The 26,424-nt window shown below is 52.4% G+C and overlaps 1 protein-coding gene across 1 annotated transcript; it reads left to right on the plus strand.

Moving 5' to 3' along the window:
* Positions 1 to 723: 723 nt before the first annotated feature.
* On the plus strand, positions 724 to 25,561 carry LOC127585813 (lymphotoxin-alpha-like). The gene is made up of 5 exons (XM_052043510.1): positions 724 to 837; positions 3,593 to 3,699; positions 9,528 to 9,580; positions 19,086 to 19,172; positions 25,146 to 25,561. Exons 1-5 carry the CDS (start codon positions 724 to 726, stop codon positions 25,559 to 25,561), a joined length of 777 nt encoding a protein of 258 aa, XP_051899470.1.
* The last annotated feature ends 863 nt before the right edge of the window (positions 25,562 to 26,424 follow it).

Below are 26,424 nucleotides of genomic sequence, written 5' to 3' on the forward strand. Positions count from 1 at the left end.
GTGTGTGTGTGTGTGTGTGTGTGTGTGTGTGTGTGTGTATTTGAGTGTGTGTCTGTGTGTGCGTCAGTGTGTGTGTGTATTTGAGTGTGTGTGTGTGTGTGTGAGTGTGAGACTATGTGCGTGAGTGTGTGTGTGTGTTTGAGGCTGTGTGTGTGTGTGTGTGTGTGTGTGCGCACGCGTGTGTGCGCGTGTGTGTGTGCGCGTGTGTGAGAGAGAGAGAGAGAGTGTTTGTGTGTGCGTGGCTGAGTATTTTTGAATATGGCTATCTGTAATTGTTTCCACACCACCCCCCCCACCTTGCTTGCGGACAAACACCCCTCCCCCCACACCCACCCCACCCCCACAGCTCGGAGCACCCAATCAAGGGCTGAGCAGGTGGGAGGGAGAGGGTTTAAGTTGAGGGAGAAACATGGGCCAACGACAGTGGATCAAATGTCAAAGAGGGACGGTCCTCTCGCTGCTCAGAGAAGGTCCCCTCCCACTGGGGAACTCCATTGGCCAGGGGAATTCAGATAGCGCCAGCCCTTGCCTGATCTGGGAACATCTCTCACTGCTGCTGCAGCAAAGCCAGCTGCCAGTTGCCTCCTGGACTCGTTGTAGTGAAGAGGGAGGTGCTGGAGGGGTGCGGGAAGGGCAGCTGGGCCAAACTCTGGCCCCCGTCGTCCGCCGGGGGGACGCAGCCCTCTCCCGCTTCGCCCGCCCCACCCACCGCGTCCCCAGGAGATGGCAAAGGTGGGGCCCAAGATGGTGGTGACCCTCACTCTCTGGTGCGTGGCCCTGACCATTGGCTTCCTGGGGATGGCTTGTTACCTGGTGACCGCCGGCGGCTGGAGGAAGGTAGGTGGGACCCTTCCCCTCCCCTTCCCTCACCTCATTCCCACCCTTCCTACCCACCCCCTCCCAACCTCGGCCCAACAGGGAGGTGGCTCTTGACGATCCCGCCTCCTGGCTGGACCCACCATCCCCCCCGCGGACCCCCTTGGCCGGCCTTGGGTCGTCGGCGAGGCGTACATCAAGTTCCCAGTCAGCCAACCAGGCCAATTGTGACGGGAGGGATCGAGTTGGGGGGGGGGGTGGTTGGGGGGGCTCTCTACCGAAACAATGGAGCGCGACGGGCAGGGGAGGTGCCTGGTTCAGAATCTCTCTCCCTTCCCGACGCTCCCTCAGTGCCGATACCGGAATTCCGGCGTGAAATTGAGGGCTGGGGGGGTGGGACTCCCAAGGGACCCGGCGGACGGAGGGGCAGGGTCAGGCTAGCAGGTCAACCTGGGCAACGGGCAGGCCTCGGATATTATGGGGTGGCTGAGACCATCTCCGTCCCACCCCACCCATTGCCAGGGGGAGGAGACGTTGGGGGCCCAGGCCATACCCACTGCTGCCTGCCTCACAACACAAGTCGGTTGGGCCCCCGTTTCCAGCGTTGTCTCAACTGCCCCTTTCGCCCGTCACCCAGCATCTGAAAACCACAAAGCAGAATTCCTTCAGGAAGTTCTTTGACATTTCCACCTCAGTTTTGATTCTGATTTCAAATCCCAGGACAGGCCGGGACTTTATCCCTTGGAGCATGGGAGACTGAGGGGCGACCTCATTAGGAGGGCAATAAAGAGGGGCAAGATTACACTGGCAGACAAGATTAAGGAAAATCTCAGGGAATTTGATGTATATTAAGGGCAAGGAGTGTAGGAGAATGAGGGGTGACCTTATTGAGGTGTATAAAATCATGAGGAGCATCAATAGGGTGAATGCAGGGTTGGGGAATCAGAAGGGGCATAGGTTGAAGGTGAGAGGGGAGAGATTTAATAGGAACCCCAGGGGCGACTCTTTTACGCAGAGGGTGGTCCACATGTGGAATGAGCTGCCGGAGGAAGTGGTCGAGGCAGGTACAACAACATTTAGAAGACACTTATACAGGTACTTGGATTGGAAAGGTTTAGAAGGTTATGGGCCAAATGCTGGCAAATGGGACTAGTTTGGATGAGGCATCTGGGTCAGCATGGACCAATTGAGCCGAAGGGCCTGTTTCCATGCTGTGTGACTCTGTGACACGAAGGCCATCCCCTGCTCACCCTGCCCTCCCACTCACTGTGGCCTCCACGCTTCTCCTGTTCCATCCCTGGGTTTCCATCTCTCCGCACTCCGTGCCTTCGGCTGCTCAAGCTCCGGATTCCGCTCCCTTGACCTCTCCACCTCTGGCATCCTGGGTTGAAACTGAGGAAGGCGTCACAACCTTTCCCGGGATTTCCACGGGCCCCTGGTGCGGAGACTCCTGGACAATCGGCCTGGGGCTCTGGGGTGGGAACAGGGCCTGTTCACGTACCAGGAGGGCCTCAGCCGATGGCAGGTACAGTGGGGGCTGCTCCGAGTGCAATCCCTGCTCTGGTAGTCCCGAGTTCCTCTATGTGACACTGACCTATGACTTCTCGCCCTCCCTCCCTACAAATCCTAAAGATTCGGACTCCAAAAGTTTTTGAAAAATTCCCAGCCCTGGTGCTTTTGTTTCCTGGTGCGTCAGGCCGGTGTAGGTTCTGCCATGTGGCACTCCAGGAGAACTGAGCGGTGGTCCGGTGCACTCAGGGTGGGACTGGGGTTGTGTCACCTGGCCAGTTCAGCCCCCAGCCATCTCCCTGTCTCTTCCTGAACATCTTTTTATCCCTCTCTCTTTCTATCTATCCATCTCTGTATTGCTATTTATTTCTCTGTATTTATCTATCACTCTATTTCTCTGTATCTCTCTCTATGTCACTGCTCTCTCTGTCTCGTCGGTTCTCCCTCTCTGTTTCTCTCTAGCTTTTTGTTATCACGCACCTTTCACTCTCCATCTACTTATTTACCTCATCACTGTACTGTTGCCGCAAGGCAACAAATTCCACGTCATAAGACAGAGACAATAAATCTGACTCTGATTCTATCTGTCCTGCTGTAACTCTCCACCTCTCTGTTGCATTCTCTCTGTCTCTCTATCCATCTTTATGTCTGCTTTTCTATCTCTATCCCTCTCTCTATCCATCTCTCTCTTTTTCTGCCTTTCTCTCTCTCTCCTCATCTCTATCCTGCTCTTCCTCCCTCTCTATCCCAGTCCCTCCCACTTCCCCTCTCATCGCCCTCTCTGTCTCTCCGTCTCCCCACCCCTCTCTCCCTCTTTCACTCTCTCTCTCCCCCTCTGTTGCAGACTGTCTCTATCCCTCCCTTCCCCTCTGTCAATCCCTGTCCCCCCCTTCCTCTCCCTCTCTTTCTATCAATTCTCTCTCCCTGTCAATCCCTCTTTCCCTCTCCCTCCCTCTGCTTCTCTCTCTCTCTGTCAATCACTCTCCCTCTCTCTCTCTCTATCCCTTTCTCCCTCTCTGCTTCTCTCTCCGTCAACCCGTCCTTCTCCCTCCCTCTCTCAGGAGGTGGGGTCCAAGTCACCCCGGGGAAGTCGTCAGGTCCAGAGGTCAAAGGGGAATGTGAGTGGGGCGGGGCAGATGGGGTGTGATGAACCAAATGGCCTCCGTCTGCTCCTGTGTCCTTATGTACAGACCAGCCACAATGGGGCAGCAGGGCAGCACAGCTCGAAGGGCTGAATAGCCTCCCCCTCACTGTGCCTGGTCTCCAGTCACCAGCGTCTGCCCCTGTCGCCCCTGACAACCCCCGAACCGAGCTTCGGCAGTACCCGCCGTTCACGCAGCCGGGGCTGTCGCTGGGACCCAGCAGGAAACTGGTGTAAGTCCTGCTCATCAGGGGCAGTCTGACGGGAAAAGGCAGCGAGAGAGAGGGCGGGGTGTGGAACAGGCCAGGGTGGGTGAGAGGGGAAAGGAGGGGAGGGGGCAAGGGGTAGACCAGGGAGGGACGGTGCGTGGAGGAGAGCTACAGAGAGCACGAGTGTGGACGGGCAGTCAGAGTGAAACAGAGGAGAGGCAGTGTGCAAGAGCAGAGAGGGAGACAGAGAGGGAGAGTGCAGAAGCAGAGGAGAGAGAGAGAGAGAGAGAGAGAGAGAGAGAGAGAGAGAGAGAGAGAGAGAGAGAGAGAGAGCTAGGCAGAGATAAAGATGACAGGAGCAGACAGAGAGAGGGATGGCAGAAAGAGAGGCAAAACAGAGTGAGTGCAGGAGCAAAGCTCAAGAGAGGCAGTGATAGAGTGTGCAGGAGTGGAGGGGGGAGGACAAAGAGAGCAAGTGCGCAGGAGCAGAGAGAAAGGGAGAGGCAGACAGAGGGAGTGCACAGGAGAGAGAGAGAACGAGTGCATCAGAGCACTCGGAGAGAGCAATAGGGAGGTGGGCTATGAGGGAGCAGCGAGCGAGGGGGAGACGGAGACAGGGAGTGAGCAGGAGCGGGTATGGAAAGAGAGAGGCAGAGATGGAGAGAGTGAGTGTGCAGGAGCAGAGAGAGGAGACAGAGAAACAATGTGCTGGAATAAACAGAGGGGAAAGGGGAGGTGATGAATCAGAAGTGGTCTGAAGGTGGTGGGGGTGGGGGTGGAAGGGAAAAGCAGCCCCAAGTTCTGACTTGGACCACAAGATGCTGCAGAGGGCTCAGACTGAAAGCAAAAGCTCACTGGAGAGAAACAAAGAGAAATAAACACAGTGAAGAGCGTGCAGAGAAACTGATTGAGGTGACAGGAAGAGGGTTAGAGAGGGAATTATTTCATTCAGTGAGTGCTAGGGGGGGGTTTGGAACATTGCTGGAAAGGATAGGAGAGAGAGAAATCCCCTCGCCATGGGTAAACAGTGGCCAGGGCAGCTGGGAGTGGGATAAACCCAATTCCAGTTTTGGCTAGTATGTGTGGGATGGGCCCAATGGCCTGTGTTTATGATTTTCCCAGATACAATGAAACCTCTCCAGATCTCTTCATTTCTGGTGAACTCTCGGCAGCCCCGTGTCCTGATTTGGACAGGTAGTCCCACTCAACTTTGCCCTGTTAGACTGACCCCTCGATGACCTCACCTCCAGCTCTCTCCCTCGACCTCTGAGATCTCCCATCGTCTCCACTCCCGACACTTCTGTTTCATTTGCCGGCAGCAGACGGGAAGCACTGGCAACGCCGGCATTTATTGACCTTCCCTTATTGCTCCTGACCTTCTGGAGGCAGCCAAGGTGTCAACCACGTAGCTGGGTTGGGGCAAGGGCAAGGCCCTTCTTCCATGGAGGACAGGTTCACCTGGGCTGGAGTGTTTCAGTTACCAGGGGAGACGGGACAGGCTGGGTCTGTTTTCCCTGGAGTGGCAGAGGCTGAGGGTGGGGGGGACGGGAACCTGATAGAGGTGTCCAAAACGGTGGGGACGACACAGAGGGGAGGTAGTAGAACACCTTTCCCCGTGGTAGAGGTGTCTAAAGCAAGAGGGAACAGGTTTAGGCTGAGGGCTAATTCAAGGGAGTGGTGGATGCCTGGATGAGTGGTGGAGGCAAATTCATTGGGGGCAAGAGGGGCTTGGATGGGCACATGAATGAGAGGAAAATGGAGGGATGTGGGCATTCTGTAGGTAGGAGGGATTAGCTACGTCGGAACAACATTGTGGGCCGAAGGGCCTGTTCTGTGCTGGACTGTTCTATGTTCTAAGTTCACGTTTATTGTCACGGAGATTCAGATACAGGGTACAAATGTCATCAAACTTAGCTTTCTGCAGCAGCACAGTACGTTAAAAATAAACAGAACAACACTTGTGCAAGACAGGGTGGTAAAGAAGGCATTTAGCACGCTGGCCTTATCAGTCAGGGACTCGAGTTCAGGAGTAGGGACATTGCACTGCAGTTATATAAGTCGTCAGTGAGGCCGCACTTGCAGTACTGTGTACAGTTTTGGTCACCCAGTTAGAGGAAAGACATTGCCAGGCTGGAGAGGGTGCAGAAGAGATTTATGAGGATGCTGCCTGGACTTTGAGTGCCTGAGTTATAGGGAGAGGTTGGCCACACTGGATATTTATTCCTTGGAGCGTAGGAGAATGAGGGGTGACCTCATCGAAGTTTAGAAAATCACGAGGGGTATCGATAAAGTGAACGGTCATAGTCTTTTCCCCAGGGCTGGGGAGTCCAAAACTAGAGGGCACAGATACAAGAGGGGAGAGGTTTAAAAGAGACCTGAGAGGGAACTTCTTTACACAGAGGGCGGGGAGTACCTGGAATGAGCTGCCAGAGGAAGTGGTCGAGGTGGGTACAATGGCTACATTTAAGAGGCATTTGGATAGGCACATGGAGGGCTATGGGCTGAACGCGGGCAACTGGGACTAGCAGGGAGGATGCTGTGGTCGGCATGGACCAGTTGGGCCGAAGGGACTGTTTCCATGCTGTAGTACTCTAGACTCTATTAAGAGAGAAATGAAATATAATCCAAGGTAATGTTGGGGATTCTCAGGTGGGTTCAAGAACCTGACGGCAGTGGGGAACAAGAAGCTGTTGTTGAACCTTGAGGTGTGGGTCTTCAGGCTCCTGTACGTCCTGCCTGACGGCAGCTTTGAGGAGAAGGTAGGAGGTTCAGGAGGGATCGGAGAAAGCCTTCTCACCAGAGTGGGGGGGGGGGTGGTGGTGGTGGTGTGGGTTGGAATCTCAGACACCCTGCTTGAGGGGGTGGTGCAGGCAGAGACCCTCACTACAGGTATATATGTAGATGGGCACTTGAATTGTCAGGGTTACAGACCAAGTGCTGGTAAATGGGATTAGTGTAGGTCAGTACAGACACGGTGGGCTGAAGGGCCTGTCTCTGTGTGTACGACTCTATGACGTTAGTGAACCAGATAAGCTTCCATAACTAGTTATGGTCACAGCTTTATTTTTTTGATTCTCGACTTTATTTAATCAGTTGGATTTAAATTCCCCCAGCTGCCCTGTTGGGACTTGAACCCATGCCTCTGAAACCAGTTTGAATCAGCCTTTGGTCACCGGGGATTGGAACATCCTAGGAGCAGGAAGAGGCAAACCGGACCCTCAAGTCTGCCCTGCCAGTGAGTCAATGTGACCATGGCTGATCCATCCCTGGCCTCTTCTGTGCCCTCAAGTATAACCCAACATCATTGCCATAAGATAAGAGGAGCAGAATCAGGCCAATCAGCCCATCGAGACTGCTCCACCACTCAATCATGGCTGATCATTTTCCTCAACTCCATTCTCCTGCCTTCTTCCTGTAACCCTTAACCCCCCCCCTTACCAATCAAGAACTGATCAATCTCTGCCTTAAATACACCCAATGACTCTCCACAGCCCAACAGATTCCCCACCCTCTGGCTAAAGAAATTCCTCCTCATCTCAGTTCTAAAGGGACGTCCCTTTATTCTGAGGCTGTGGCCTCGGATCCTGGACCCTCCAACCACGCCTTTCAGTATCCGGTAGGTTTCAGTGAGAACCCCTCCCCATCCATCCTTCTGAACTCTAGCGAGTACAGGCCCAGAGACATCAAACGCCAAGTCAAGATCAAAGTTTACCCAGGCAGACCAAGCCCCACTGAATCTCGACAAAACCAATCCAACAGGCTGAGAACATTCTGCAGCCTCTCTCGGCGGGAAGCTCTTGCTCCCTGGGGTACAAGGAGGACGGTTGACTATTGCATGTCTGCTCAACCTCCAGAAAAACTTTCCCCTAACACAACCTCCCTGGGGCTGAGATCGATCCAACGTTGGTGCAGAGACCCCCCAGCTCACTCACTGACTTGCTTCACCACAAGACCATCAGTGAGCAAAGGACTGCTGTTGAGATCATTGAACTCGCATTGACTGCTTTTTTTATGGGAAGGGGGTTCCAGGCACTTTTGCACAGAGAGGTGCCTCGCCCTGCTCTCCGTGTCATTTGGAGATGATTAAGTGTGTAGCACTGAAGGTGAGGGAATTCCCCACAAGTGAAGTAATGCTTTGGTTATTGCACAGAGGGACTCGGCAGCCTATCACACTGACCAGGGGTAATTTCAGTGATCCAAATTCAACCGCACCCTCCTCGCCTCTCCCCCCAGCCCCCCTGTGGTCATCCAACACGACCTGTCCCTGGGGCCCCAGTGGCAGATCTGTCCACCTCCGCAAGGGTTGGGGAGGGACAGATCAAAGTGCCAAATCCACCAGGATCAGGCCAGTTTATCTCGTTAACGTGTAACTCCCCCGTTTCTCCCTCTCTCAATCTCCTTTTCTCACCCCCTCTCTCTCCACCATTCCTCCTTCTCTCTCTCTGTCCTGTCTTATCCCTCTTCCATTTCTTCCTCTTCCTCTCCCCGTCTCTCTTTCCTTCCCTCTCTCTCCCCCTCTCCCTGCCTCACTCACTCTGCCTCTCTCTTCCTTTCCCGACCTTTTTTGCTTTCTTTTACCCTTTTATTTATACAGCACGGTAACAGGCCCCACGCGTCCGCGCTGCCCCAATTAAACCCACATTAACCTACCCGTACGTCTTTGGAATGTGGGGGGAAACCGGAGCACCCAGAGGAAACCCACGCAGACACGGGGGAAAGTACAAACTCCTTACAGACGGCGACAGGAATTGAACCCCGATCGCTGGCGCTGTAATAGTGTCACGCTATCTCCTCCCTCTTTCTCTCTCCCTCCCCCTCACTCTCTTTGCATCTCTCTCCTGCTCTTTCTCTCTCTCTCTGCCACCCTTTTACTCTCCCTCTCCCTCTTTTTCTCTCCCTTTTCTCTCTTTCCTTCTCTCTCACTCTCTCCTCCCTTGATCCTCTCTCTCCCTCCCTCCCTCTCTCCCTCCCTCCCTCTCTCTCCCCCTCTCTTCCCTCCCCCCTCTCACTCTCCTTGTCCTTTTTTACCCTCTCTCACCCTTTCTTTCCCACTTTCTCCATCTCCCCTTCTCTCTGTCCATCACACTCTCTCTCGCTCTCTATCCATGAACTGATTAATGGGATCTTTCTATGCAGCCCCATCTCTTTCATGCCTTGCGCTCTGCCACTTACTGCTCCCCTCTCTCATACCATCGTTCTCATTAGGAGCAGGAGTCGCCCTTTTGGCGCCTCAAGCCAGCTCTGCCTTTTAACCCCACATCCCTGCCTTCCCCTGGTGACCTTTAACATCCTCACTTAACAAAAATCTGTCTTCCTCTGCCTTCAAAATATTCAAAGGCTCTGCTTCCACTGCCCTTTGAAGAAGAGAGTTCTGAAGACTCACGGCACTGTGAGGGAGAAAATATCATCTCATCTCTATCTTAAACTGGTAACCCCCTAATCATTGACGTAATCCAACTTCCACCAGCACGTAGCACCAGGCTCAAGGACAGCTTCTATCCCGCTGTTATAAGACTATTGAACGGTTCCCTAGTATGATAAGAAGGACTCTTGACCTCAGCATCCACCTTGTTATGACCTTGCACCTGCACTGCACTTTCTCTGTAGCTGTGACTCTTTACTCTGCATTCTCTTATTGTTTTACCTTGCACTACCTCAATGCACTGAGTAATGAATTGATCTGTACGAACGGTATGCAAGACAAGTTTTTCACTGTACCTCGGTACATGTGACAATAATAAACCAATACCAGTTCCAATTCCCCCACAATAGAAAACATCCCCTCCGTATCCAGCCCATCAGGAACCCTCAGGGATCACTTGCGTTTCCACCACTCTGCTGAACTCCCACAGATACAAGCCGAGCCTGCCCAACCTCTCTGCAGAAGACAACCTGCCCATTTCAGGTATTAACTGAACAAGGAACCAAGGCCGTACGCAGTGCTCCACACCTGGCCTCACCAATGTCCTCTATAACTAAAGCATAACTTCCCTTCTTTTGTATTCAAATCCCCTCACAATAACATGTGCTGTGGTCAAAAAGGAACCAGTGAATTCACTATACTTGGATTTCCAGGCTTTTGATATTGGTAATTGGTTTCTTATTGTCTCGTGTACCGAGATACAGTGAAAAGCTTTTGTTTTATGTGCCATCCAGACAGATCATTCTATATGTCAGTACATCGAGGTAGTACAAAAGTAAAACAGAATGCATAACATATACAGTTACAGAGAAGATGCAGTGCAGGTAGTCAAATAAAATGCAGGGGCCACGTCGAGGTAGATTGGGAGATCAAGAGTTCATCTTTAGCGTATGAGAGGTCAGTTCAAGAGTCTGATAACAGCAGATTGAAGCTGTCTTTGAGCCTGGTGGTATGTGTTCTCGGGGCTTTGTATCACCCGCCCGATAGGAGAGGGGAGAATGACTGGGGTGGGAGGGATCCTTAATTATAGAACATTACAGCACAGTACAGGCCCCTCGGCCCACAATGTTGTGCCGACATTTTATCCTGCTCTCAGATCTATTGAACCCTTCCCTCCCACACAGCCCCCCACTTCTCTATCATTCGTGTGTCTAAGAGTCTCTTAAACGTCCCTAATGTATCTGCTCCCACAACCTCTGCAGGCAGTCTGTTCCACGCACCCACCACTCTCTGTGTAAAGAACTCACCCCTGACATCCCCCTTATACCTTCCTCCAATCACCTTAAAATTATGTCCCCTCGTGTTAGCCATTGTTGTCCTGGGAAAAAGTCTCTGACTGTCCACTTGATCTATGCCTCGTATCACCTTGTACACCTCTGTCAAGTCACCTCTCATCCTCCTTCTCTCCCAAGAGAAAAGCCCCAGCTCAATCAACCTGTTGGCTGCTTTCCCAAAGCAGCAGGAAGTGTAGAGAGTCCATGGAGAGGAGGCTGGTTTGTGTGATCACAAGATCACAAGATCACAAGATAAGGGAGCAGAAGCAGGCCATTCGGCCCATCGAGTCTGCTCCAAGGAAAAGGGAAAAAGAAATGGGGTGGGAAAAAAAGAGAGAGAAAAAAAAAACTATTCTAATCCCATTTGCCAGCCTTATCCCCATATCCCTTGATACCCTGACTATTTAGATATCTGTCTATCTCCTCCTTGAACACCCCCACTGATCTGGCCTCCACTGCTGTGCGTGGCAAGGAGTTCCACAATTTCACCACCCTCTGGGTAAAGAAACTTCTCCTCATCTCTGTCTTGAAACTGTACCCTCTAATTCTAAGATTGTGCCCTCTGGTCCTGGACACGCCCACCAAGGGAAACAGCCTAGCCACATCTACTCTATCCTTACCTGTCAACATTTTAAATGTCGCTACGAGGTCCCCTCTCATCCTTCTGTACTCCAGCGAGTACAGTCCAAGAGCCGACAAACGCTCATCGTACTTAAGCCCTTTCATTCCTGGTTCAAAGCTCTCTGCAGTTTCTTGCAGTCCCAGGCAGAGTAGTTGCCATCCCAAGCTATGATCCATCCGGATAGGATGCTTTCTATGGTGCATCTGTGAAAATAAGGTGCCACCTCAACACTGTTGTGGAAAATAAATGCTGCTGGTGCAGAAAGTGACAGAGTGCTGCAGGGAGATCGACGGGTTAACAGGAATCACCCTGCTTGCTTTCCTCATCACTTGTTGGCTGTGTACCAGCCTTTGGTGAACCATACGGATCCCTCTGCATCTCAGAGCTCCCACCTTTTCTCATATTTTTCCTGTTAGACTGCACAGTTAGAACATTTTCCCACATTGCACTCCATTGGCCCACACACCTAACCTGTCACTATCCCTCTGTAACCTTTTTATTTCGCTTCACTATTTACACATCACCAATTCCATACCACCAGTGGGGTCACAGGTAGACAGGATGGTGAAGGCGGCGTTTGGCACGCTGGCCTTCATTAGTCAGGGCACTGCGTACAGGAGCAACACACAAAATGCTGGAGGAACTCAGCGGGTCAGGCAGCATCGATGGAGGGAAATGGACTCTTGACATTTTGGGTTGAGACCCTTCATCTGGACTAAGAGACAGAGGGAAGACAGTCAGTATAAAGAGGTAGGGGGAAAAGGCTAGGGCAAGAGCTGGCAGTTGGGACTTTAAGCTGCAGTGTACAAGACATTGGAAAGTATGGTGTACAGTTTTGGTCACTTTATTATAGCAAGGACGTCATTAGGCTGGAGAGAGTGCAAAGCAGATTTATGAGAATGTTGCCAGGACTCAAGGGCCTGAGTTATAGAGAGAGGTTGGGCAGGCTGGGACTTTATTCCTTGGAGCGTAGGACACTGAGGGTTGACCTTATAGAGGTGTATAACATCCGGAGAGGCATAGATAGGGTGAATGCACACAGTCTTTTTCCCAGGGAAAGGGAACCAAAAACTTGAGGGCATGGGTTTAAATTGAGAGAGGATGATTTAAAAGGGACCTGAGCAGCAACTTCTTCACACAGAGGGTGTGGGTATATGGAATGAGCTGCCAGAGGAAGTGGTTGAGGCAGGTACATTAACAACATTTAAAAGTCACTTGGACAGACCATTGGTAGGAAAGGTTTGGAGGGACATGGACCAAACACAGGCAAACGGGACTAGCTTAGATGCACATTTTGGCAGGCACGGAGGAGTTGGGCCGAAGGGCCTGTTTCTATGACTATGACTAATGTTAAGAGCCTTCGATACCTTTATCCTTTCATATAATTTGTAAGAACTGAGTCCCCAGCGCAGATCCCCGTGACACACCATTTGTTACATCTTGCTGACCTAAATACGCCTGCTCCCTGTTACCTCACCAACTCATCTTCGAGCTACAGTAGATCACCTCCCACACCGTCAGATCTTATGTTTCACAACATCCCTTGATGTGGCACCTTATCAAAAACCTTCTGGAAATCTGTGTAGTGCATTCACTGGTTCCCTTTTATCCACAGCACATGCTCAAAGAACAATAAGTTGGTCAGACCCTATATCCCTTTCAAAAACCATGTCCACATTGTCCGATCACCATGAATTTTGCTTGTTTTAATAGCTTCTAAGAACTTCCTGTTAAGGTCTCCTGCTTTCTGTTTGCTTCATGCTTAAAAGAGAAACATTATTTTCCACTCCAATGGAATCTTCCCCAGATGTAGGGAATTTTGGAAAGTTAAACCCAACATATCTCACCAGATACGAGTGAGATGCTGTCCTGTCCCACGTGCTGTTAAGCTGGTGGCCAAGGAATTTCCCATTTAGTGAGAGCTGAGGTTGCAAAGAAGCATCATCTGTGGTTTTATCTCTTGGAGAATGTGAACACGGAACAGTACAGCACAGGAACAGGCCCTTCGGCCCACAATGTCTGTGCCGAACGCAATGCCAAATTAAACTAAGTCCCTTCTGCCTGCACACGATCCACATCCCTCCACCCCCAGTCCACCTAACAGCCTCTTAAATGCCACCGTTGTATCTGCTCCCACCACCACCCCCAGCAGCCTGTTCCAGGCACCCACCGCTCTCTATGTAAAAAAAAGCCGGCCCACACATCTCCTTTAAACTTTCCCCCTCTCACCTTGCATGCATGTCCTCTAGTACTTGACATTCTACCCTGGGGAAAGATTCTGACTGTCTATCTATGCCTCTCACAATTTTATAAACTTCTATCAGGTCTCCCCTCAGCCTCCAGAGAAAACAACCTGACCTCTCCTTATAGCTCATACCCTCTAATCCAGGCAGCATCCCGGTGAACTTCTTCTGCACCCTCTCCAAAGCCTCCACATCCTTCCTGTAATAAGGCGACCAGAACAGCACACAATACGCCAAGTGCAGCCAAACCAAAGCTGCAACGTGACTTCCTGAATCTTATACTCAGTGCCCCGATCAATGAAGGCAAGCACGCTGTACGCCTTCTTTACCGCCCCATCTACTTGTGTGGCCACTTCCAGTGAGCTCTGGACTTGGACCCCAAGAACCCTCTGCACATCAACGCTGTTAAGGGTCCTGCTATTTCCCCTTAGATTTGACCTCCCAAAGTGCAACACCTCTCACTTGCCCGGATTAAACTCCATCTGCCATTTCTCCGCCCATACCTGTAACTGATCTATACCCTGCTGTATCCTTTGGAAGCCGTTTATACTGTCTACAACTCCACCAATCTTGATGTCATCTGCAAACCTACTAACCCACCCATCTACATTTTCATCCAAGTCATTCACAGACATCACAAACGACCGAGGCCCCAGCACTGATCCCTGCAGAACACCACGGGGCACAGACCTCCAGCCAGTATAACAGGCCTCCACCACTGCGAAGCCAAATCTAAATCCAAAGGGCAATTTCCCTGACTGCACCCACTCACCTCTCACCCACTCTGGGAGGGAGAGCTCCTTGCTTCACAGAAGGTCTTCAGCTACTTCCATGAACAGTAGAAATAGATTTAGAAGCAGGAGAAGGCAATTCAGCCCCTCTAGACTGCTCCATCAAGCAATGGCTGATCTCAGTTCCACCGTCCTGTCTACTATCCCTCATAGTTGTTTCCAGGACAGAGAACAAACTGCAGGAGGAACTCAGCAGGTCGAGCAGCATCTGTGGGGGGGGGAGAAGGAACTGTCAACATTTTGGGTTGAGATGCTGCATCAGGACTGAGAGTGGAGAGGGGAGATGGCTGGTATACAGAGGAGGGGGTGGGGGGAGAGAGGCCATTAGGTGATAGGTGGGTTGAGGGGTAATGGACAGATGGAGCCAGGAGAGGGAGAGTAGTGGACACAGCCCAGTCCATCACCGGCACATCCCTCCCCACCATTGACAACATCTACAGGAGGCGATGCCTCAAGAAGGCGGCATCTATTAAGGACCCCCACCACCCGGGACATGCCATCTTCTCGCTGCTACCGTCGGGCAGGAGGTGCAGAAGCCTAAAGTCCCACACCACCAGGTTCAGGAACAGCTTCTTCCCTTCAACCATCAGGTTCTTGAACCGACCTGCACAACGCACAACCCTAACCCTACCTCAGCAACGGGACACTGCGGACCACCTCTTGCACTGCCGTGGACTTGTCTCTGATTGTGTCTTTGTGTTTCACACTAAGGTCTTGGTTTTGCACAGTTTTCTTCCCTCTCCCTTTTCACTGTCTGGTATAATTTATGTTCTGTGTGTTGTCTGTACCTACGTTCCTGTGATGCTACTGCAAGCAAGTTTCTCATTTTACCTGTACCTCACACCGTACTTGTGCACATGGCAATAAACTCGACTTGACTTGAGGTTGAAGCTGGGGACAGAGGCTGGAGGGTGATGGGGGGGGGGGGGGGGGGGACACAAAGGTTCTCAGTGCTGGAATCTGGGAAGGGGAGAATGGGAACCACCAGGGGAGAGGCGTGGGGCAGATAGAACCAGATGGGCAAAGGGATCCAATGGGCGAAGTGTGTGGATGGTAGGTGGCTAGAGCCAGGAGGGAGGGGGATGAAAATGGGTGATGGGGGTTCTGGGGGGGGGGGGGGTGATGGGAAAAGTGGGAAGACTGGAGGAAGATTGGAGAAGGGGGGGTGAACAGGATGTAAGTGTGACCTGAAATTGGAAAATTCAAATGTTATACCATTGGGCTGTAGAGCAGCCAGACCGAATATGAGGTTGAAGTTTACTGTTGTCAGAGGTGTACATACAGAAATGCCACCTCACCTTCGAAGGTACGACAGCCAGCAGAGAGAAGTGTCCTGAACAGATACAGTTAACCGGAGACACAAGGGTCTCGACCCGAAACGTCGACTGTCCATTTCCCTCCATGGATGCTGCCCGACCCGCTGAGATCCTCCCAGCTTTCTGTGTGTGGATTCAGTTAACCACCTGATTCCTGGGGTCCGGTGGGAAGAGAAAGAGGCAAGATTGGCCCCAAACAGTGAAAGAATGAGAGGCCTCTTGTGCAGTGCTCAGGGAATCTGAGAGGGGAGAGGCTGAGCACTGTTCACCCAGACTGGGGGAGTTGGTATGTGGGGGTGGGACCCCTACCTGGGGGTGGGGGGGAGAGTGATTGGGGGAGATGGATTCTGGCAGTGGGGCTGCTGTCTGAGTGAATTTTGACAGTAACACACAAAATCGCCAGTAAAAAGATACAGCTCAGGACGTGCCTGCCCACCTCCGTGAGGGTTGTGGGCGGACCCCAGAGAAGGGGCAAGTTCATTTCACTTGTAACTTCGTTCCACAAGAGCCACCCTCATCCCCAAGCCGGGAGTTCCTGAGTGGCAGCCAAACCCGTTTCCACCTTGCACCCTGTACTGAAGTAAAATCCACCCGAGATCGGCAACATGCCTCCACGTTCAACTGAAACTGTGTGGGAGTGCAAGGAACTTCACAAGGGAATGTACATCTGACCGTTTGCACTCGCTGCCTCTGGCGAGTAGCGATGATTAAGATCCATGGCATTCTCGGGGCTTCCCCTACATGACTGTCTGCTGGAGGGACATTTCCTTCGGACAAGCCCCTTCCATCCCTGCATCACCACCTCCCCCACCCTGCCCCAGCAGTACTCAGCTCAGTTCCCAAACCTGAACTATAGAACCATAGAACAGCACAGCACAATACAGGCCCTTCGACCCACAATGTTGTGCTGACCTTTAAACCTCGCCTAAGACTATCTAACCCCTTCCTCCCACGTATCTCCCTATTTTTAAATTCCTCCATATGCTGATCTAACAGTCTCTTGAACGACCAACGTATCAGCCTCCACCACCGCCCCAGGCAGTGCATTCCATGCCACAACCACTCTCTGGGTAAAAAGCCTCCCTCTGGTATCTCCTTTGAACTTCCCACCCATTACTTTAAAGCTATGCCCTCTTGTATTGAGCATTGGTGCCCTGGGAAAGAGGCGCTGGCTGTCCACTTTATCTATTCCTCTTAATATTTTGTACACCTCTATCATGTCTCCTCTCATCCTCCTTCTCTCCAAAGAGTAAAGCCCAACTCCCTTAGTCTCTCCTCATAATCCATACTCTCTAAACCAGGCAGCATCCTGGTAAATCTCCTCTGCACCCTTTCCAACGCTTCCATATCCTTCCTATAATGAGGCGACCAGAACTGGGTACAGTACTCCAAGTGTGGTCTAACCAGAGTTTTACTGAACGAAATACCCAATATTTTTGATGGGGGTTTGAGCTTTGCTTGGACTGAGTTCTTTAAATCTTTTCCACTTCTTTACAGAGAGGTGGCCACAGAAGCAGGCAGCCGTGCAGGGTGGAAACAGGCCCTTTGGCCCACCATATTCCTGCTGACCATCAAGTACCAACTGTACTAATCCCAGTTTGCACCAGCACCTGGTCCATAATGTTCCAAGCCTCGGCAACTCGAGTGCTGGTCTAGATACTGCTCTAATGGTTGCTGGTATCCTCCTCCACCAGCCCCTCAGGCAGTGCGATCCAGATTTGAACCACTTCCAGCAGTAAATGAAGAATCTCCTGTGTATGAGCTTGTGAGGCTGGAATCATGGACTGGAGTAGGGCATAGGCCAGAATGGAGTAGGGCATAGGCTGGAGTAGGGTTGTGTACAGGCCGGACTACAGTAGGGCAGAGGATGGACTGGAATCGAGTATAGGCCGGACAAGGGTAACATATGGGCCAGACTGGAGTCATACAGCATTGGAAGCTGGCCCTTCGGCCCAACTCATCCATGCTGACCAAGATGCCCACCTAAACTGGTCTCATTTGCCCACATGTGGCCTGTATCCCTTTTAACCTTTCCTATCCACATACCTGTTCAAATGTCTTTTAAACTTCACTATTGCATCTGCCTGGGAAAAAGGCTGTGTACATTCACCCTATCTTTGCCCCTCATAATTTTATACACCTCTATAAGGTCACCCCTCAGTCTCCTACGTTCCAAGGAAAAAGTCCCAGCCTGGCCAACCTCTCCCAATAACTCAGGCCCTCGAGTCCTGGCAACATTCCCGTAAATCTTCTCTGTGCTCCTTCCAACTTAATGACGTCTTTCCCATTACAGTGTAACCAAAAACTGTACACAATACTCCAAGTGTGGCCTCATCAACATCTTGTACACACATGGGCTGAGCTGGAGTCCGCCACTGTCTCCTTCTCTCTCTCCACCCCCACTGTCTCCTTCCCTCTCTCCACCCCCGCTGTCTCCTTCTCTCTCTCTACCCCCACTGTCTCCTTCCCTCTCTCCACCCCCACTGTCTCCTTCTCTCTCTCCACCCCCACTGTCTCCTTCAATCTCCCACTCTCCTTCCATCTCCCACTGTCTCCTTCACTCCCACTGTGCCCAGCTTTACCACTCTACCCTTGCTGTTCCCACCCACAAGCTGTGAACAACCTCAGTGTACAGTTGTGCGTGGTGAGAAGTTCAAGACCCATGTGACGGGGTTTAATGAATAAGGCAGGCTGATGTCAACAAGCAGTGCTGTTATTCCGTAGCGCCATGTTCCTCCATGCCAATAACTGGGTGTTTCCCTCTGCAGGATTGCAAGCAACTCCCAGACAACGGACAGCTGGGAGGTAAGTTGTTGCTCAAGCTCCTCCTGTGTATTTCTGCCCCTCAGTCGATAATGTGCAAGGTCTTCCCCAACCATGAGTCTGGAGAAAGCAGGCTCAGGGTCACGCGCTAACCTTCCCACTCTAGGATCTTGCTATGCAGTGAGTTACCCGCTGTCCTTCCTGCTCTGGGATCTTGCTGTGCAGTGAGTTACCTACTTTCCGCTCTGGGATCCTGCTGTGCAGCAAGTTACCTACTTTCTGCCCTGGGATCTTGCTGTGCAGTGCATCCGCCCTTCACCCCCTGGCAGTCCTGCTCTGCGATGCATCACGGGCTGTCCTTTCCTCTGGGTTCTTGGCAGCATGGGCCACACTTTCTTTCCACCCCCTTGGGATCCTGCTGTGCAGTAGGTCACACGCCGTCCTTGCTGCTGGGGTCCCTGGGACTCCCAGGACACTTGTCCAATCTCCCCCGGGATCTTGCTATGCAGTAATCCACACCCTTCACTTCCCTTTCTGGGAATGAGTGGTCACACCTCACCCTCCTCTCGTGGGATTGCACTGTGTAGTAGGTCAAACCCTCTTCTCATGCCCCTCTGGGATCTTGCTGTGCAGTAGGTTGTGACCTGCCCCTCTGGGATCTTGCTGTGCAGTAGGTCATGCCCTGCCCTCCTGCGGGGTACTGTGTAGATCACACCCTGACCCTACTCCTCTCTGGGATCTTGCTGTGCAGTATGTCACACCTGGTTTCCCTGTGGGATCTTGCTGTGTATTTCACATTCTGTCCTCCTCTCTTCTAGGATCTTGCTCAGAACTTGGACACATCCCCTAATCCTACCCCTCTGGGATCTTGCTGTGCTGTGGGCCACACCCCTCACCTCGGGATCTTGCTGTGCAGCCCCCCTGCCCCCACCCCCCTTGTGGGTTCCGAGTCACTGACTCTCTCTCTCTCCCGTTGTAGGCAAGACCAACAACACCAGGCAGCAGCTGACCCTCCCCACCCACACGGACAGCCCGCAGCCCTGCGGGAAGAAGACAGACAGGCCAGGTAAGCTCGGCGATCGAAGTCCGGGGGTCGCCCTGGGCCCTGGGGACAAGGGGGTGGGGGGTGTCAGGAGGAAGGGGCCGAGGAGGAGGAGGAGGAGGAGGTGCTGGGGGTCTGCGCTCCCCGCTCTCTGGGGCTGACGGGTGTGGAGTGTCAGTGATTCAGCCGCCCACCCTGTGTCAGGGCAAACCCGCAGTCCCCACCCCGAGTGTTACAGGTTCCTCACCACCCCACCCCCCCCCCCCCCACCACCTTCCCTGTAACCAACAGCACTGCTCACTGAGGTATACAACTCAACATACAGAGAGGGAGGGGGAGAAGGTGAGGGGGAGAGAGGGAATGGGAGGGGGAGAGAGGGAGGGGGAGAGAGGGGGAGAGAGGGGGAGAGAGGGGGAGAGAGGGGGAATGGAGAGGGGGAATGGAGAGGGGGAATGGAGAGGGGGAGAGAGGGGGAGAGAGGGGGAGAGAGGGGGGGAGGGGAGAGGGGGTGGGGGAGAGAGGTGGGAGGGGGGGAGGGGGTGGGGGAGAGAGGGGAGGGGGGGGGAGAGGGGGTGGGGGGAGAGGGAATGGAGAGGGGGATAGAAGGCGAGAGGGCGAGGAAGAGTGCAGTAAGATGAACGGAGAGTGGAGAGAGGGATATGGAGGGATGGAGTGAGGGCTTCCACCTCTCTCTCCATCCTAGTCACCCCCTCCATTACCTCCTCCCCGAAACTCCATCCGTCTCCAACCACCCCCTCCCTTTCCCTCACCATCTATTGTGAACCTCTCTCACTCCACCCCTTATCCTGTCCCTCTCCTTCCTGCTTTCCTTCCCTCTGTCCCTCTCTGTCTCACCCTCCCTCCATCCCACTGTGTCCCTCTCACCATTCTTCATCAGCTGTCTCCCCCCCCCCCCGCCTCCCTCATCTCTCCCTCCCCCTTTGCCCCTCCCTGCCTCTCAAGTGGCACATTAGTTGAGAAAACAAGATGGCTGACTGACTCCCTTATTCCTGTAGCTTCCTATTCATCCCTTGCGGGACATCCCAGGACACTTTACAGCCAATGAAATACTTTTAAGATGTAGTAACTCTTGTAGTGTAGGGAGCACGGCAGCTAGTTGATACTTAGCAAGATCCCACAAACTGTAATGGGATTACAAGTCAATGATCGGTCCCTGTTGTGATGCTGATGAAGGGTTAAATATGGACCTTGGTGTTGGGGACAACCCACCCTACCCTTCTTCAAGACAGTGTGGCTTAATGTTTAGTTGGCCGCTGAGAGGGCAGACAGTTAGCGGCAGATGCGGACAGGAAATCGCATTGGCTCCCACCCAGAGTGAAGTCACCACAGAGGTATTTGGGGCTGCCCAGATTTTACTATTGGTACCTGGTATTGGTTTATTATTGTCACATGTACCGAGATACAGTGAAAAGCTTTGTTTGCCATCCTAACAGATCGTGCTGTACATAATTACATCGAGGTAGTAAAAGGGAAAAACAGAATGCAGAACATAGTGTTACATTTACAGAGAAAGTGCAGTGCAGGCAGACAAATAAAGTGCAAGGGTCACGATGAGGTGGATTGGGAGATCAAGAGTTCATCTTTTAGCGTATGAGAGGTCAATTCAAGAGTCTGATAACAGTGGGATAGAAGCTGTCCTTGAGCCTGGTGGTACGTGTTCTCAAGCTTTTGTATCTTCTGCCCGACAAGAGGGGGGAGAAGAGAGAGTGACCGGCGTGGGTGGGGTCTTTGATTATGTCGGCTGCTTTCCCAGGGCAGCAGGAAGTATAGACAGAGTCAGTGGAGGGGAGGCTGGTTTGCGTGCTGGACTGGGCTGTGTCTACAACTCTCTGCAGTTTCCAGTGGTCCCGGGCAGAGCAGTTGCTGTACCAAGACGTGATGCATCGGGATAGGATGCTTTCTGTGGTGCATCTGTAAACATTGGTGAGGGTCATGGGGAACATGCTGAATTTCCTTGGGAATTCCAATGCTTCCCTATCTATGTCTTCAAACTTCCATGAAGAGAGAGCCTTTCCTGTGATATGGTGTATGTTACTGGGAATGTCAAGACGATAGGACATTGGAATGTCCTGTGGGATCCAGCACTGTGTACGAGACCCCACACATTATGGGATGGATTATGTCTCACGCCAGGAGCAACTGTGGAATGTGGAGAAGGGGCTTGCTTTGATCCTTTCAGAGTAGTTCATTGCTGGTTGTGGGGGCGGGGGTGGGAGGGGTGGAAATCCATCAGTTTCTCAAATTTCACCACCCTGTTTCTTTCCACAGATCCCCAAAAAGATGCTGGGCATCACGTGTCAAAGCTGCCAATAGCTCATATTATAGGTAAATATTGGTATTGGTTTGTTATTGTCACTTGTACCGAGGTACAGTGAAAAACTTGTCTTATAAACCGATCGTACAGGTCAATTCATTACACAGTGCAGTTATATTGAGTTAGTACAAAGTGCATTGAGGTAGTACAGGTAAAAACAGTAAAAGTACAGAGTAAAGTGTCACAGTTACAGAGAAAGTGCAGTGCAATAAGGTGCAAGGTCACAACAAGGTAGATCGTGAGGTCAGAGTCCATCTCATCGTATAAAGGAACCGTTCAATAGTCTTATCACAGTGGGGTAGAAGCTGTCCTTAAGTCTGGTGGTCCGTGCCCTCAGGCTCCTGTATCTTCTACCCGATGGAAGAGGAGAGAAGAGAGAATGTCCCGGTTGGGTGGGGTATTTGATTATGCTGGCTGCTACACCAGGGTAACTCACAGATCCGCTCGTGCAACACTACAACCCCTCCTCGCAGCCTGTCCCAAACCTCAGCTCCCATCACGAGTCCTTCCTGTCCCAAACCTCAGTTCCCCATCACCTGATCCCCCTCCTCACAGCCTGTCCCACTCCCCGAAACCCTTCCTTCCCCACAGGCCGTAAGCTTGCACACACTGGGACCATCTTCACCTCACTTCCGGCCTCATGGAATTTCCAGGTGCGTGCAAGGTGGATTCCACAGGACTTTCCCACTTTTGTTGAATGGAATTTCTGGAGTTTTGCAACGGGGACGGTCCCAACCCTGGCAGCTGGTTGAGAAAGCTCTCTGCTCAGCCCTCTTCCACTGGCCTGTTCACCTTTCCCTTGGGTGCAGTTCCCTCGCACAATGCCCGTCAGACCTCCCGGTCCCAGCACCTCGCCTTACGGCTGCGTGAAACTCTTACTGATTAATACCCCAAACACGTGGGTATCACTGGCAAGGCCAACGCTTAGTGGCCCTTGAGAAGGTGGTAAGGAGCTGCCTTTGGTTTGGGTAAAGCTTTGCACATGGCAAGGGCGCAGTTCAGAGCCAATACCATTGGTGGGTCTGGATCCACGCAAGGGCCACACCGGGTAAAGGCACCAAATCTCCTTTCCTGAGAATACTCATAAACCAGATCACTCTTTAACAATAATCCTCTCGTTACTTTTCTACCCACTAGATAGAAAAATAGGCGGCTATGTGGGAGGGAAGGGTTAGATAGATCTTAGAGCAGGATAAAATGTCGGCACAACATTGTGGGCCGAAGGGCCTGTACTGTGCTCTAGTGTTCTATGTTCTGTGTTCTACTTGGTTACCTTGGTGCTACTTAAAAAGCTAAAAGTTATTCCAGGCTACAGGTCCTCCCAGCTTACGATCTTGTGTACACTCCGTACATGCACAGAAAAAGGCCCTTAGGCCCAACTCATCCATGCTGACCAAGATGCCCTATCTGAGCTATGTTTGCCCATTGGTGGGTCTGTCCTTCTGGGACAGGTGCTCCCACCGTACTGTTGGTGAGGGAGTTCCAGGATTTAGACTCAGCCATGATGTAGATCTCTCATCTTTGGTCCGTATCCCTCTGAACCGTTCCTAGCCATGTACCTGTCCATTGTTCATGTACCCACCTCAACCACTTCCTCTGGCAGCTCGTTCCATAGGCAGACCACGCTCTGGGTGAAGTTACCCCTCAGGTTCCTATTAAATCTCTCCCCTCTCACCTTAAACCTTATGCCCTCTAATTCCTGATTCCCCAACCCTGGGAAAAGGACTGAATGTGTTCGCCCATCTATGCCCTGTACGAACGAGCGTTTGAGAGACCGACGGGATGCGTTTGCTGGCTGCCGCAGGGCTGCAGACATCTTCTTCCCGGTGGGATCTGGGTTTGTGGATGCATTTCCAAGTTGTGAATCGTTCGGGGTTACGAACAGTTCTCAGGATCGGAACCGTGCCATCACCGGGGGACGAGCAATATTTCAAAATTTATTAGAAGTTAGATTCTACAGCTGCAGTGGCAGGGTGTGGACTCACATCAGTAGGTTTCTTAGCCCAGGCCAATGTATTTCCAATCCAGTAACTCAACACCCTGTACCCCATTCGGTTTCTTTTGCCAATAGTCTTCAACTTGTGAATGTACAGTACCGTGGAACGAGCTGCCAGAGGAAGTGGAGGAGACAGGTACAAGAATAACTTTTAAAAGACAATTGGACAGGTACATGGATAGGAAAGGTTTAGAGGGATACGGGCCAAAGGCTGGCAAATGGGACTAGCTTGGATGGGGCATCTTGGTCAGCACAGACCAGTTGGGCCAAAGGGCCTGTTTCTGTGCTGTATGATGCTATGGCTCTATGACTGTGGTTCTCAACCTGACACTACATGGAAAAACATTCACACTCTCGGCTCTGGAGAATGAGGTACATGCCTAGGAGAGAGCTCGTCCTGTCCTCCCGAGGACAGCACATCCATTGCTCCCGAGTCCCTGATCCTCACGGATCTTCCTGGTAGACACCACTAAAGCATCAAATGACCTGGAACCCAGCTGGACCCATGAAGCAAACACTGCCGAGTTCAGGCCAGAGGTTGGCGATCCACTGGTGGGTGACTTACCTCCTGACACTGCAAAACCTTTCCACATCGGCAAGGCGCCAGCCAGGAGTGCGATGGAACACGCATCACTTCGCTGGGTAGATGCAGGTCCGACAACTCTCAGGAGGCTCCGCACTATTCAGGACAAAGCAGACCGCTCGATCCGCACCCCATCCACCTCCCGAAACCTTCCCTCCCTCAACCACTGGTGCACAGCGGCTGCAGCATGCACTGCCTGCGGAATACACCGCAGTTACTCGCCCAGGTTACTCGGACAGCACCTCCCAAACCCGTCACCTCCTCTGCAGAGGACATGGGCAGCAGATGCACGGGGACACTGCCATCCGCAGGTCCCACTCTGAACTGCACCCCATTCTGACTTGGACCTCAAGTCAAGTTTATTGTCCTGCGCACAAGTACAAGAATCACAGGCACCTAGGTACAGACAGCACGGAGAACATGAATCTCACATACACCAACCTGCACAACCCGAATCACTACGGCAAACACTATGACCACTGCATTGAACTTTGTTTTTATTTGTTCTAAATGTGTTCTTTCTTGTATAATTTACATTTAAACATAGAAACAGAAAAACTACAGCACAATTCAGGACTTTCGGCCCACAAAAGCTGTGCCGAACATGTCCCTAACTTAGAAATTACTAGGCTTACCCATAGCCCTCTATTTTTCTAAACTCCATGTACCTCTCCAAAAGTCTCTTAAAAGACCCTATTTCTTCAACCAGAGGGTGGTGAATCTGTGGAATTCATTGCCACAGAGGGCTGTGGATGCCAAGTCATTCGGTGTATTTAAGGCAGAGATTGATAGGTTCCTGATTGGTGGTGGTGGTGGTGGTGGGGGGGGGGGGGGGGGGGAGGTTACGGGGAGAAGGCGGGAGAATGGACTTGAGAAAGAGTCAGCCACAATCGAATGGCAGAGCAGACGCGATGGGCCGAATGGCCTAGTTCTGCCCCAATGTCTTATGGTGGTCATCGGGGGAGTGGAAGCGGTGGGATTGTTTAGCATTCCTCTGGTGGGGGTGTTTGCTCACTGGGAGTCTGGTGGTGAGTCTGTGATCTGATGTGCGCCCCCTCTCCCTTTCTCTCTCTCTCCTCCCAGCCGCAGGCAAGTTTAACAGTTCGAGCGTGAAGTGGGAATCTTCCAGAAAGGAGTCCACCCTGCAATCCATGAACTACAGCGACGGCTTCATCATCATTGCAGAGCCGGGCCATTACTACGTGTACTCCCAGGTCTCCTTCGTCGGTGCGAGCTGCGAGAACGGCTCCGAGGTCCTGGAGAGCACGGTCCTGTACCTGCAGCACTCTGGCCGGTCCAGCCAGCACCCCCTGGAACTGATGGAGGCCGCCCAGTCCGTCTGCGAGGGGCCCAACAACAAGCCCTGGTACCACTCGCTGCGGCAGGGAGGGGTCTTCCAACTGTCGAAGGACACCCACCTCTCCATGAAGATCAGTCCTTTCAACAGGGCAGAACTGGAGCATCACAAGACCTACTTTGGAGCGTTCAAAATCCAGTGACCGTCTCACTGGTCCGAGAGATGGGGAGAGGGTGCCAGATACTTTAAGATACAGCCTATCACCCACCCCAACCCCCACACCCTACCCCTCCGAGAACTGAATGAACAGCGATGGGGGACTGCCCCTTCAAGCGGCTAATTTCCAAACTGTGATCTCCCGCCTCCCCTCCCCTTCCTTAAACATTGGACCTCAATGAATGTCTGGTTTGGGAGATTCCCAAAAAAACCTCCCCTTTGTAAAGGGACAGGGTGGGGGCATGAGGAATGTACGTGCTCCCCAGGATCCCGCCGCTGTTGTGATGTTGAGGTGGGGGACACGAGGGGGTGGTAAAAAGCAGGGATGACTTCTCAGGGGTGGGGGGGGGGTAACTCTACCTGGTTGGAGAAGATGTGAAGTCAACAAGGGTCAGAACCAACCCGCCCCACGGGTATCGGATCGGCGGCTGATGCCTCAGAATGCCAATTTTGCACTTTCAAGCCTCCGCCGGAATCTCCCGGGAGGGGTCGTTCAGACTTCCCAGGGGGGCTGGCGACCCTGCAAACCGTTCCAGCATCCCAGAAGGGCGCGGCCAATGTCCCGGGACACAGGGACGAGTCAGAACCCCACCGAGTGACTGAGGTGAACGGCCCGTGACAAGGAATTCCAGCGACCTTCCGAGGGGGGATTGTCAGCTGCTTCCGCGGGCTGGAGGGTCAAGGACTTCTCCCTTGGGATAAGGGCCGGGACAGAGGAATTTCTCGGGACGGCCCTTTGTACATGTTCAGACATGTGATGGAGAAACCCTTGTACATCGACGGCTCCCGATGTGGAGGATGTGGAGAGGATGCTTCCCCTTGCAGGGGAATCTCGCACAAGGGCGTCAC

The sequence above is a fragment of the Pristis pectinata genome, chromosome 34 (genome assembly GCF_009764475.1).
Source record: "Pristis pectinata isolate sPriPec2 chromosome 34, sPriPec2.1.pri, whole genome shotgun sequence".
In the NCBI taxonomy this organism is placed as follows: domain Eukaryota; kingdom Metazoa; phylum Chordata; class Chondrichthyes; order Rhinopristiformes; family Pristidae; genus Pristis; species Pristis pectinata.